The sequence below is a fragment of the Salvelinus sp. IW2-2015 genome, unplaced genomic scaffold (assembly GCF_002910315.2).
Source record: "Salvelinus sp. IW2-2015 unplaced genomic scaffold, ASM291031v2 Un_scaffold3336, whole genome shotgun sequence".
In the NCBI taxonomy this organism is placed as follows: Eukaryota; Metazoa; Chordata; class Actinopteri; order Salmoniformes; family Salmonidae; genus Salvelinus; species Salvelinus sp. IW2-2015.
The window spans coordinates 40,792-53,618 of record NW_019944620.1 but is presented as its reverse complement, the minus strand read 5'-3'; the positions used below and the strand labels follow the sequence as shown (position 1 = coordinate 53,618).

General features: G+C 41.5%; 1 protein-coding gene and 1 long non-coding RNA gene across 2 annotated transcripts in view; both read left to right on the top strand.

The window, feature by feature from the left end:
• LOC112075679 (uncharacterized) overlaps positions 1-12,827 on the top strand; it is a 23,948-nt gene continuing 11,121 nt past the window's right edge. The window contains exons 1-4 of the mRNA XM_070441012.1: positions 1-330; positions 427-1,445; positions 9,286-9,557; positions 11,863-12,121. Of these exons, the coding sequence (XP_070297113.1) occupies positions 273-330; positions 427-1,445; positions 9,286-9,557; positions 11,863-12,121 (1,608 nt within the window). The 5' untranslated portion in view covers positions 1-272. The remainder of the gene's footprint in view (positions 331-426; positions 1,446-9,285; positions 9,558-11,862; positions 12,122-12,827) is intronic.
• Positions 4,270-6,044, top strand: LOC139025819 (uncharacterized). Its single transcript, XR_011477457.1, has 3 exons — positions 4,270-4,287; positions 4,652-4,675; positions 4,855-6,044. It is a non-coding gene; the product is annotated as an uncharacterized lncRNA (long non-coding RNA).

Here is a 12,827-nt window from a genome sequence, read left to right as displayed (position 1 = left end):
ATTTCACTGAACGTTATTTGTAATTAATTTATGCTGTCATCTGATTGGTGTTTGGCTGTGTGTGCAACATGCAACATGATTCACCCTCTCTTCCTCATTCCACCTTCAGCTTCATTTGGTCTTAAATTTCCACCTCCACTTCTTTGACTCGATCAACTACATTAAAGTACCTTACCTTGTTTAGACAAGTGAAAAGAAAAGTCTGTCAAACACTTCAGAGCTAGAAACCTGCTACATGAGGCTACTGGAAAAGTAGTGAACATTTCAAAATCATGGGCAAACTGTCTGTCCTTTTGTTTGTTCTTTCGTTTTCCACCATTGTCAACGCAGGTAAGATGGATTATCTACTTTCTCTCATAACTCATTTAATGATTTGTTATGTTATAAAAATATCCTTATCTGTGTATAATATCACTCCTCTACCAGGTTCAGGATCACATTCTCTGTGGGCACTTGCAACATATATAAGCGGAGAGACGCCTTTCCCTGAGTTTACGGTTGTGGTGATGTTGGATGATGTTCAAGTGGCTTACTATGACTCCAACATAAAACACTTCATCTACAGGGTAAATAACACCCCTAACAAAATACATGATAACGAAGCTCAGGACGGAGCTTATATACTTGGAATGATGTACAACAACATGAAAGAGAGATCATTTAACCTAAAGCACCACTTCAAGTTCACAGAAGGTGTTCAAGTTCAGCAAAGAATGTCTGGCTGTGAGATTTTGGACAATGGTGAACCGGTCATGTTCATGGTAAAGGACACTTTCAATGCCATCTATACAGATCAAATGGTATATTACAACATGACACATTTTATATATGATGCTGGGAAACTACTACTAGGATCGGACGGGATTAGGCAAGCATTTGAAAGAGTACTATTTGAGAATGTTCACCTTCCCATTTGCATCAGAACACTGAAGACAATCCTGAAGAGAGAGAAGAACATTGTGATGCGTAAAGTTCCTCCCAGACTCAGGTTGATAAATAAAGAGGTTTCTGGAGGGTTTCAGGTGAGCTGCCTGGTGTTTGGTTTCCACCCCCGCCACATCAACCTGACCCTGCTGAGAGACAGCCAGCCAGTGGCAGAACAGGAGCTGACAGGGGGGGAGGTGCTGCCTAGTGGAGATGGGACCTACCAACTGAGGAAGAGTCTGGAGGTCAGTACTGAGGAGCTAAAGAAGAGACACAACTACACCTGTACTGCCTCTCACCTCAGTCTGGACAACAAGCTGGATGTCAGTTGGGAGTCTGGGGCAGAGAGAGTTCACCTGTCCACCCTCTCAGTTCTACTGGTGATGCTGCCGATTGTTATTCTATTGGGCATTTTCATTTGCGTCAAAAGGAGGTGGAGATGCACTGCCTCCCAGTCTAAACTTACCAACGTTGATGCAAACGTGTCAGAGGAAATAAACCTTTCTTCAGATTCTGAGACCTAATGAAATGTTGGGACACTGATGCAACTTTGTCAATTCAGCTCAATTCACAATGAAAATATGACTGCGAGACCATCTATAAGGGCAGACACAAAATGTGTGAATGATTCTGTTATGGTCGGTTGATCTTCCCTTCCCCTCATTAAAGGACTGTAAAGGATCAATTTGGGGAGACTGTTGACAAGAACAAATATCTGGGTATTATTAGTACAGATCTGCATTTATATATTTTATAGGCTGGTTTGGCATCCTGCTCATTAACAAAGATAATATTTTAATTATTTCTGTTATGTAATCTGTCATTTTTAATCATTTTTAATCATGACTATTCATTCATTTCACAATGCACTTTATATCTGTAGTCAACGCCATGAAAAAGTCCTTTAGTGTTACTTTTCCCCAGTCAAATATTCAGGCTTATATTTCCACTTCAAGGCTGGACCACAACATAGAAAAAAATGTGTTTGATTATAAGATCTAGTTCAACTATTATTTTATGATGACCACTGAATGATACATCAAAAGACTGAAAAGCCACGTCTCCATTCCACATTTTGAAATAAGTATCCTTCCATGTTACCTGCTTCCTAATGAGATAGYTTAGAACCTAGGTCTCCTGCACACCACAATACTGTGTTAGACCTCTGAGCTAAATCCTAGAACCACTGGCAACATTAGATTTCCTAAACCTGCTTGGTGCATTTGTCCATGTAACAGCCATAAACATAACTTACCTACATTTCATTACCGTTGTAATGGGCAGGTGCTCATACAGTAGACTGTGTTCCAAATAGCACCCTATTCCCTACATAGTGCACTAGGGGCCCTGGTCAAAAGTAGTGCCCTATATAGACAATAGGGTGCCATTTGGGATACAGTTATAATCACTGGCTTTAGTCAATCAAGTTCCCCAGTTCTGCACACTCCAGTGTTTTACCATTAAAAATCCTAAAGGAAGAAGAAATGCAGAATTGTATTTGTCTTGGAGACTGATGCCTCATAAAGAGTAAATGGCATTTGTCAATCTGAAACAATTCAGTGTAGTGCTGCTTGAGAACAGAGATTAATACAACACAAATACTGTATTTGCTTTCAGAAAACACACACACACACACACACCACACACACACACACACACACACACACACACACACACACACACACACACACACACACACACACACACACAGGGCTGCTCTGTCATTTTATATCGCCCCATGCTATATTATATGTTATATTTATATTATCGGGCACTGTGGATTAATTATGCATTACTCAGTTTATTAAACTCTAGTTAAATAATCACCTTTGTATAAAGCACATTGTTCAAGAAAAGTGTCAAATGAAATTATACTGCCAGATTATAATTAAGCAATAAGGCCCGAGGGTGTGTGGTATATAACCAATATACCACGGCTATGGACTGCTCTTAGTTGCGACGCAACGAGGAGTGCCTGGATACAGCCTGGATACAGCCCTTAGCCGTATTATAAACTGCTTACCAACGTAATTAGAGCAGTAAAAATAAATGTTTTGTCATACACGTGGTATACGGTCTGATATACCATGGCTGTCAGCCAATCAGCATTCAGGGCTCGAACCACCCAATTCATAATAATGAATCAAGTCTTCTTAATTATCTGGCATTTCTAACCAGATCCTGCCTCGGCAGTTCTGTCATTCTGAGTGTAACAAAACAGTGGATCTCCTATTCTACCAGCCACTGCCCAGACGACATCATTGATTTACACTGTTGCAGAAGGCTACGGAGACTAGTGTAGGGAAGGAAACTCCAAATATGGTAGTCTCTAGGGGACACACTGGCACAGTCACACACACAAGCAGAGACTGATGTATTCACACAAGCATTTATAATGTCATCTAACTCATCTTTGGCTGCGCGCACAACATGCAAAATGACTGTGTTTAGACAATCAAGACACCAAGCTAAATCCAGGGGCAGTAAACGTGTTACAGAATAAATCATCTGGGCAGCCCCTTGAACAGACTAGAGTTTCCAGATGAAGCTGGGTGAAGTCATTTCCAGACTGACACTTCCTCATTCCACCCTGTTACAGACACACTGAAGCTTGATGTGCAATTAAACTGAATGTCTTTACTTTAGATCCCCATATTAACTCACACAAACTTGTGTGATCCTCACACATCCAGGGGTCGTACTGATCTCCCCAAACTCCAACCAACCCCAACCAACCAACTCCAACCAACCCCAACCAACCAACCAACTCCAACCAACGCCAACCAACCAACTCCAACCAACTCCAACCAATCCCAACCAACCCCAACCAACCAACTCCAACCAACCCACTCCAACCAACCAACCCCAATCAACCATAAACAGGTACCCCAAAGAACCACAAACATCCCCAAACATGTATCTCAAACAACCAAACTAGCTACTAGCTAAGCCCTGGATCAGAGCTAGTTAGTACGGCCAAAGCTAGGCCAGAGTTAATATGGACCAGGGCTAGCTAGCCATTAGCTACACCCTGGACCAGAGCTACTTAGTGTGGACCAGAGCTAGCTAGCTACTATCTATGCCCTGGAACAGAGCTAGTGACAGATTATAGCTCTGGTCCAGGGTGTTAGAGCACTGCATGCGCACATACCAACTGAGACACAAAAAACACCATCTGAAACACAAGCGCATGAACTTTGAGGTTCGCAGACCAGGTGACCTCAGCGCACATCATCTTCAGCTGGATGCTTTTCGATGTTTGGGGTTGTTTGTGGTACATATTTCTGGTTGTTTCTGGTTGTTTGGTGTACCGTGTTGTCATTGTTTGGGGTTGTTTGGGGTACATGTTTGTGGTTGTTTGGAGTTGTTTGGTGTACCTTGTTGTCATTGTTTGGGGTTGTTTGGGGTACATGTTTTGGTTGTTTTGGAGTTGGTTTGGGATGGCTGTTTGGGGTTTGTTGGGGTACATGTTCTGGTTTTTGGAGTTGTTGGGGAGGCGTTGTTTGGGGTACTGTTTGGTGAGTTGTTTGGGGAGGCTGTTTGGGTTGTTTGGGTTGTTTGGGAGGTGGTTTGGGTGTTTGGAGTTGTTTGGAGTTGGTTTTTGTTGGGAGGCTGTTTGGGTTTGTTGAGGTTGTTTGGGAGTTGTTTGGGGATGCTGTTGGGGTTGTTTGAGTTGTTTGGGGAGGTGTTTGGGGTTGTTTGAGGTTTTTGGGGGTTTTGTTTGGAGTTTGTTTGGGGAGGCTGTTTGGGGGTTGTTTTGAGTTGTTTGGGGATGGCTGTTTGGGGTTGTTTGAGGTTGTTTGGGGTGTTTTGGAGTTGTTTGGGAAGGCTGTTTGGAGTTGTTTGGGTTGTTTGGGTTGTTTGGAGTGTTTTGGGGATCGCTGTTTGGGGTTGTTTGAGGTTGTTGGAGGTTTTTGGAGTGTTGGGGAGCTGTTTGGGGTTGTTTGGGGTTGTTTGGGGTTGTTTGGGGATGCTGTTTGGAGTTGTTTGGGGATGCTGTTTGGGGTTGTTTGAGGTTGTTTGTGGTTGTTTGTGGTTGTTTGTGGTTGTTTGGAGTTGTTTGGAGTTGTTTAGGGATCTTGTTTGGGGTTGTTTGGAGTTGTTTGGAGTTATTTGGAGTTGTTTAGGGATCCTGTTTGGGGTTGTTTGGGGATGTTTGTGATTGTTTTGCAGCCCTGTTCCACAATGTATTCATGCAAATAATTCAAATATTTTCTTTATTTTAACAAAAAATACAAAAGAAACATATAACTGAATTCCCACCAAAATCCCTGAACTCCAATCATTATTTGTCCGTGCCAGTAAAATGTATTACGTGCTACAGATCTTAATTCGATCGCTCTTTTGTCACTGAGAACAGGAAGTGCAAGCTCGTATTTGAGGTTTAAAAAGGCTTCTAAAGTTTGTAAATCCCACTTTGAAATGTCAGACTTGATTTGCCCTACACTGCATGTGACACATTCGTTAAACAACAACATTCAATACTCAACTGAACTAGAACCCCACATTACTGAACACACCCAAAATAACTTTTTAAATATTAGTTTCTCCTTCTTTATCACAAAAAAAGGCATATGGTCCTCTAAGTCCATGAATTTAGACAAGTTATTACAAGGGTATATTTTGTGAAAGATTTTAAAGTGAATTTCTTTTACTTTATTTCATATACAAAATTTGTGAGGGAGCAACCATTTCTTCCATTCAATTTCAGTAATATGTGCGTTCCAGAAGAAATTCCTTCAGAGAGATCTTGTTCTTGGACTGATAAAGTTCCCTTAAGAATGTATTATTACATTTCTTATCCAACAGGGGGCAGCATTCTAACATAAGTTGTGCATCTACAGTATCTTGACATGCTCTCCAAAACACAAATGAAATGTCATTAATTGACTAAGTCTTGAAGGTATTGCTTTGCATATAGAATACAAATCTTTATAATGTATTGGTAAGTTATATGTTTATAAGAACTTTCTATAAGAGAGTATATTCCCTTCTTAATCAAATAAATCAAGCACAAATATAATATTTATATCAAACCAGTCAGGGAAGAATAAAGACTTGTTTTTAACAACATTATCTTTGTTGTTCCACAGAAGTGTTTTGTGTGGGGAGAAGTTGTGGACGTAACTAAAAGGGCTTGTTGGGCCCTTACCCCACCAATCCTACTTCCAGTTCCAATTAACCGCTCAACCTTTTCTCTTTAGGAAATGTTGAAGTTTGCATTATTGCCGTCCTACTTAAATCATTCCACCAGCCGTAAGAGACCTCCTATCACCACACACAAGTAACCTTTACTGAGATTATGACCATTGGTTGGACATATGTGACTGAAGGTAGTTTGTGCCTAGCTAAAAAGCATTTTGAGGACCTCCTCACCTATTACCCACAATTTCTTAAAAATATTGACAAATGATTGGAAGTACATATAAATTTTCCACCCCCACCCTTGACACCATATCACCCACCCTTTAACCTACTATTTTCCTCGCCCTTCAGTACCCCTTACATAACTACCTTTCTAGAGTACCTGCTTAACGCTTCAAATATCATCCATAATTTCTTCTATCTATTCCGTTCCCACCTTTTTTTATAGTTTAACATAATCCCCAACCCTATTTACTGCTCCTCCATCTTCTCTTTCCTTTATACAATACATCTCAGGAAAAGTATATAAACACATGACATTTTACAATTGTATTAAGTTGGCCTGAATTCAAAATTGTATTAAATATATTTTTGTCTCAAGGTCATACTAAACACAAATACCTAGTATGGATATTTTCACATAACTTTACAAAGCATTTATTTTAATTTATCAATTATCTAAAAATTAAGTCAACAGACCGTAAGAACTAATCCTAGATCTGGGGTTGACATACAGACTGTTCTTAAGTTTCGAAGGTGTATATTCTATTTCCATAATAGGAAGTACTACGGTATGAAAAGTCCAGTTTGTCCGAATAACCTTGCTGCAATGATTCGGTGGGAATCCAAGCTATTTCACACAGGACTAGAGGTATACAATTACAGAGCAAGTCGTTTTCAGTAATAATGTGACATGACCTCTGCTTCCGGGCACCAAAACACACCCTAATCCCAAATAAGTAGTTTTTACTGAGAGTCTACACTGGAGCAGTAAAATAACAAGATATGGATTTAGTTCTCTTAACTAATCTCTGGAGTTAAAAGAAAAAATTGTTGAAAATTAAAGAAATTGTATGAAAAAATATTTATGACCACCAATATGCCGTCTTTCCCTCCAGTAGTGCACTCAATTACGCATTCATTTGTAAACATCTCACTTATCTACTCATATCACTAAGAATAGTCCTCAATAGCATGGCTAGATACAATAACCCTACATATAGAGAATCACCACAACCTACTGAAAATGATAACACAGGACTCCAGGAGTGCTCATTTAGAAAATTATATGGTTACACGCCGGGACTATAATCACTCAGCTACCATGAATAGCAGAAGAGGGAACTCAAAGCACACATAAATAGGATATATGCTTGAAGTCATGATATTTACAATTGAGTTCTTACTAGCCCTTTATCACAACGAGATTAATTAGCATTATTAAAAAATATTTATTTATCTCTTCTTAATTCTTTTCTTCTTCTTCTAGTTAATCACTTATATAGAAATTATTGTAACTTATTTAATTCAGTATCAACTTAACTTTATAATACATTTTTTTTGCCTCTCCAATAATTATCAACACATCACTTCGTTAACGAGTAATAAAAGTTAAATCCGAAAAGCCACAATAATGGTAGAACGATAAGGTCATAGAACAAGGGCACACCTACCTCCTTGCAGACATCTTAACTGGTGAAAATAGTGAGAACCTTTTGCTAACTTTTTATTTGAATACACTATCCCAAGTTTTAATAAATAACTCACCATACTCATATATCAATGTTCCTTTTTTAGTACTTCTAACTATGTACCAAATGTCACTTTTTTCTAGTCCATTTTTACACCTCCTCTGTCTTTTTTTTTATTGAATCGTTTTAATCTGTACATATTACACTTTGTTTTTATTCGAGGAATATACTTAACACACGATTTAAAAATCTATTTTATATTTAAATCATATAATGCAAGTAACAAGAGTTCAAGTCAAATGTTCACACCCGAAATCAAAAATATACAAATGTGATAACACCAATGATATTAAGGATCAACTTAATTATGTGGTTACTTATTAATTAACAAATCACATGCTATACCTATTGCACTATATACAACAGTCGAATGTGACAAAACAAATAAAAAATGCAACCTAAGGATCCATCTTAATACTAATACTTAATCTGAACACATCTTTTAAGATAACCTAATATCTACAAACAAGATCAGAAACTAATGTCATAAACAGGAGCATAGATGTGGACGAGTAAAGGTACTGGGTGTTAGGCCGAGCGCAGAGAGTAACGCGCAGCAATGCGCAAGAACGCAATCAGAACAGACCGGATAAAAGAGACTTAATTCTGACGTTAACTAATCACAGCACCACCTACAACACACAACACACTATCAAGCCACACCAACACACACTACATGTATGTAATACACGCAAGGCCCACACAAAAGGACGGAAATACAAACACAAAAACAAACACGCGTCAACAAAAACCACATCAGGGGAAAACAGAGTGTTAAATAATGAACATGTATGGGGAAATTGAAAACCAAGGCTTGTGTAAACAAAGACAAAACAAATGGATAAAACAATGAAAAGATCCAGCACGCCCAATCGCACCACCAGACAACGAGCTAGAAACACGCACCGCCGATGCACCAAACAACACAACGCGACCGCCGAAACGCGCCCCCGCCACACACCATACAGGAGAGGGACCCACAACACACACAACACACAGACTTCCAGTGGAAGTCGTGACCAGGATAACCACGCACACACACACAATCCACACCCCCCCAACTGAGCGGCTCCAAGGCATGCCTAAGTGTCGACACCAGACCCCCTCGGGGGCGACCCGGAGGACGAGGCGCAGGGCGATCCGGATGGAGACGGTGGAAATCGCGCAGCAACGAAGGGTCCAAAACGTCCTCCACCGGCACCCAGCATCTCTCCTCCGGACCGGACCCCTCCCACTCCATGAGGTACTGAAGGCCCCTCGCCCGACCCCTCGAGTCCAGTATGGCTCGAACAGCATATGCCAGGTCCCCCTCGATGTCCAGAGGGGGTGGAGGTACCTCCCGCACCTACGACTCCTGGAGTGGACCAGCCACCACCGGCCTGAGGAGAGACACATGGAACGAGGGGTTAATACGGTAATCTGGGGGAAGCTGTAACCTGTAGCAAACCTCTTTCAGTCTCCTCAGGACATTGAATGGTCCCACAAACCACGGACCCAGCTTCCGGCATGGCAGGTGGAGGGGCAGGTTTCGGGTCGAGATCCAGACCCGGTCCCCCGGTGCGAACACCAGGGCCTCACTGCGGTGGCGATCGGCGCTCGCCTTCTGACACCTCATGGCCCGTTGCAGGTGCACATGAGCGGCGTCCCAGGTCTCCTCCAAGCACTTAAACCATTCGTCCACTGCAGGAGCCTCAATCTGGCTCTGATGCCACAGTGCCAGAACCGGCTGATACCCCAGTACGCACTGGAAACTGTGTTTTAAAGCTAAAGCAGTCTTCCTCATTCCAGTCTCTTCCTCATTCCAGTCTCAGTGCTTATCGGTTTGAATTCCCAACTCCACTGGTTTGACTTGTTCAACAACTTTAAAGTACCTTACCTTTTATTAATAAGCAAAAGGAAAAGTCTGAGATTCACTTGAGAGCTAGAAACCTGCTACGCAAGGCTATTGGAAAATAGTGAACACTCAAAATCATGGGGAAACTGTCTGTCTTCTTGTTATGTTATAAAATGTAAAATGTCCATAACTGTGCATAATATCACTCCTCTCCCAGGTTTAGGATCACATTCTCTCTGGACACTTATAACATACATCATCGGAGAGACACCTTTCCCTGCGTTTACGGTTGTGGTGATGATAGATGACATTCAAGTGGCTTACTATGACTCCAATGATAAGCAATTTATCTACAAGGGACATAACACCCCAGACAGAATACAGTGCCTTGCAAAAGTATTCATCCCCCCTTGGCAGTTTTCCTATTTTGTTGCATTACAACCTGTCATTTAAATGTATTTCTATTTGGATTTCATGTAATGGACATATAATGAAAATGAAAAGTGGATCGGCGATGGCTAGAAGGCCGGTGACGTGAACCGCCGAACGCCGCCCGAACAAGGAGAGGGACCGACTTCGGCAGAAGTCGTGACACAAGCGGCACCATGAAGACCAAGGAGCTCTCCAAACAGGTCAGGGATAAGGTTGTGGAGAAGGACAGATCAGGGTTGGGTTATAAAAAAATATCAGAAACTTTAAACATCCCACGGAGCACCATTTATTCCATTATTAAAAAATGGAAAGAATATGGCACCACAACAAACCTGCCAAGAAAGAGCCGCCCACCAAAACTCACGGACCAGGCAAGGAGGGTATTAATCGGAGAGGCAACAAAGAGACCAAATATAACCCTGAAGGAGCTGGAAAGCTCCACAGCGGAGATTGGAGTATCTGTCCATAGGACCACTTTAAGCCATACACTCCACAGACCTGGGCTTTACGGAAGAGGGGCCAGAAAAAGCCATTGCTTAAAGAAAAAAAATAAGCAAACATGTTTTGTGTTCGCCAAAAGGCACGTGGGAGACTCCCCAAACATATGGAAGAAGGCACTCTGGTCAGATGAGACTAAAACAGAGCTTTTTGACCAACAAGGAAAACGCTATGTCTGGCGCAAACCCAACTCCTCCCATCACCCCGAGAACACCATCCKCACAGTGAAGCATGGTGGTGGCAGCATCATGCTGTGTGGATGCTTTTCATCGGCAGGGACTGGGAAACTTGTCAGAATTGAAGGAATGATGGATGCTGCTAAATACAGGGATATTCTTGAGGGATACCTGTTTCAGTCTTCCAGAGATTTGAGACTGGGACGGAGGTTCACCTTCCAGCAGGGCAATGACCCTAAGCATACTGCTAAAGCAACACTCGAGTGGTTTAAGGGGAAACATTCAAATGTCTTGGAATGGCCCAGTCATAACCCATACCTCAATCCCATTGAGAATCTGTGGTATGACTTAAAGATTGCTGTACACCAGCGGAACCCATCCAACTTGAAGGAGCTGGAGCAGTTTTGCCTAGAAGAATGGGCAAAAATCCCAGTGGCTAGATGTGCCAAGCTTGTAGAGACATACCACAAGAGACTTGCAGCTGTAATTGCTGCAAAAGGTGGCTCTACAAAGTATTGACTTTGGGGGGGTGAATTGTTATGCACGCTCAAGTTTTCAGTTGTTTTTGTCTTATTTCTTGTTTGTTTCACAAGAAAAAATATTTTGCGTCTTCAAAGTGGTAGGCATGTTGTGTAAATCAAATGATACAAACCCCCCAAAAATCTATTTTAATTCCAGGTTGTAAGGCAACAAAATAGGAAGTCACTGTACTTGATGAGGAAGCTCAGGACATAGTTTATGTATTTGGAACTTTGTACCACGGCATAAACAGAGATAATTTGACCTAAAGCACAGCTTTAATCTCACGGAAGGTGTTCAAGTTCAGCAAAGAATGGTTGGCTGTGAGATGTTGGACAATGGTGAACCGGCCCTGTTCTTGCATAAGGACACTTTCAATGCCGTTTTTGTGGATTATACAATGTATTACAACATGACACATATTATATACGATTCTGGGAAACTACTACTAGGATGGGATGATGCAAGAATATGAAAGAAAAGTTGTTGAGAATGTTTGTCTTCCTATTTGCATCAAAACAATGAAGACATTCCTGAAGAGAGAGAAGAACATTGTGATGTGTAAAGTTCCTCCCAGACTCAGGTTGATAAAGAAAGAGGTTTCTGGAGGGCTCCAGGTGAGCTGCCTGGCGTTTGGTTTCTACCCCCGCCACATCAACCTGACCCTGCTGAGAGATGGCCAGCCAGTGGCAGAACAGGAGCTGACAGGGGGGCAGGTGCTGCCTAGTGGAGATGGGAACTACCAACTGAGGAAGAGTCTGGAGGTCAGTACTGAGGAGCTAAAGAAGAGACACAACTACACCTGTACTGCCTCTCACCTCAGTCTGGACAACAAGCTGGATGTCAGTTGGGAGTCTGGGGCAGAGAGAGTTCACCTATCCACCCTCTCAGTTCTACTGGTGATGCTGCTGATTGTTATTCTATTGGGCATTTTCATTTGTGTCAAAAGGAGGAGGAGTAACACTGCCTCCCAGCTGAAACTTGCCAACGTTGATGCAAACGTATCAGAGGAAATGATCCTGTCTTCGACTTCTGAAGACACCTAATAAAATGGTTGGAAAAACTTTGTCAATTAGACTAAACATTCACAATCGAAAATAGGACTGCCCACACTATCATTTTACATTGCAGTATACAGATGTAGTCTTAATTTGAGCCATTACGCGACAGCAGGAAATACACTGCAGCAACAGGAAAAAATCTAACAAGCTTTACATTTCGCAAAGGGGGAAACAGACACAAAATGTTGGAAAGATTCGTTATGTCAGTGCAATCTTTCCTTCCCGCTCAACAAGTACTGTAAGGTTCATTTGGGGAGACTGTTGACATAACCAACATCTGGGCAATTAGTCCTAGAATCTGGCATTATACATTTTATAGGCTGGTTTTGGCCAATCCTGAGGCATTACAAATTGTAATCTGGTAGTTATTTCGGTTATGTAATCTGTCATTTCATAAATCTGACTATTCATTAATTTCCAGAATGTATCTCTATATCTGTTCTGTATTAAGCTGACTATCGCAGTATCCTTAACCCAGAATAGGGAA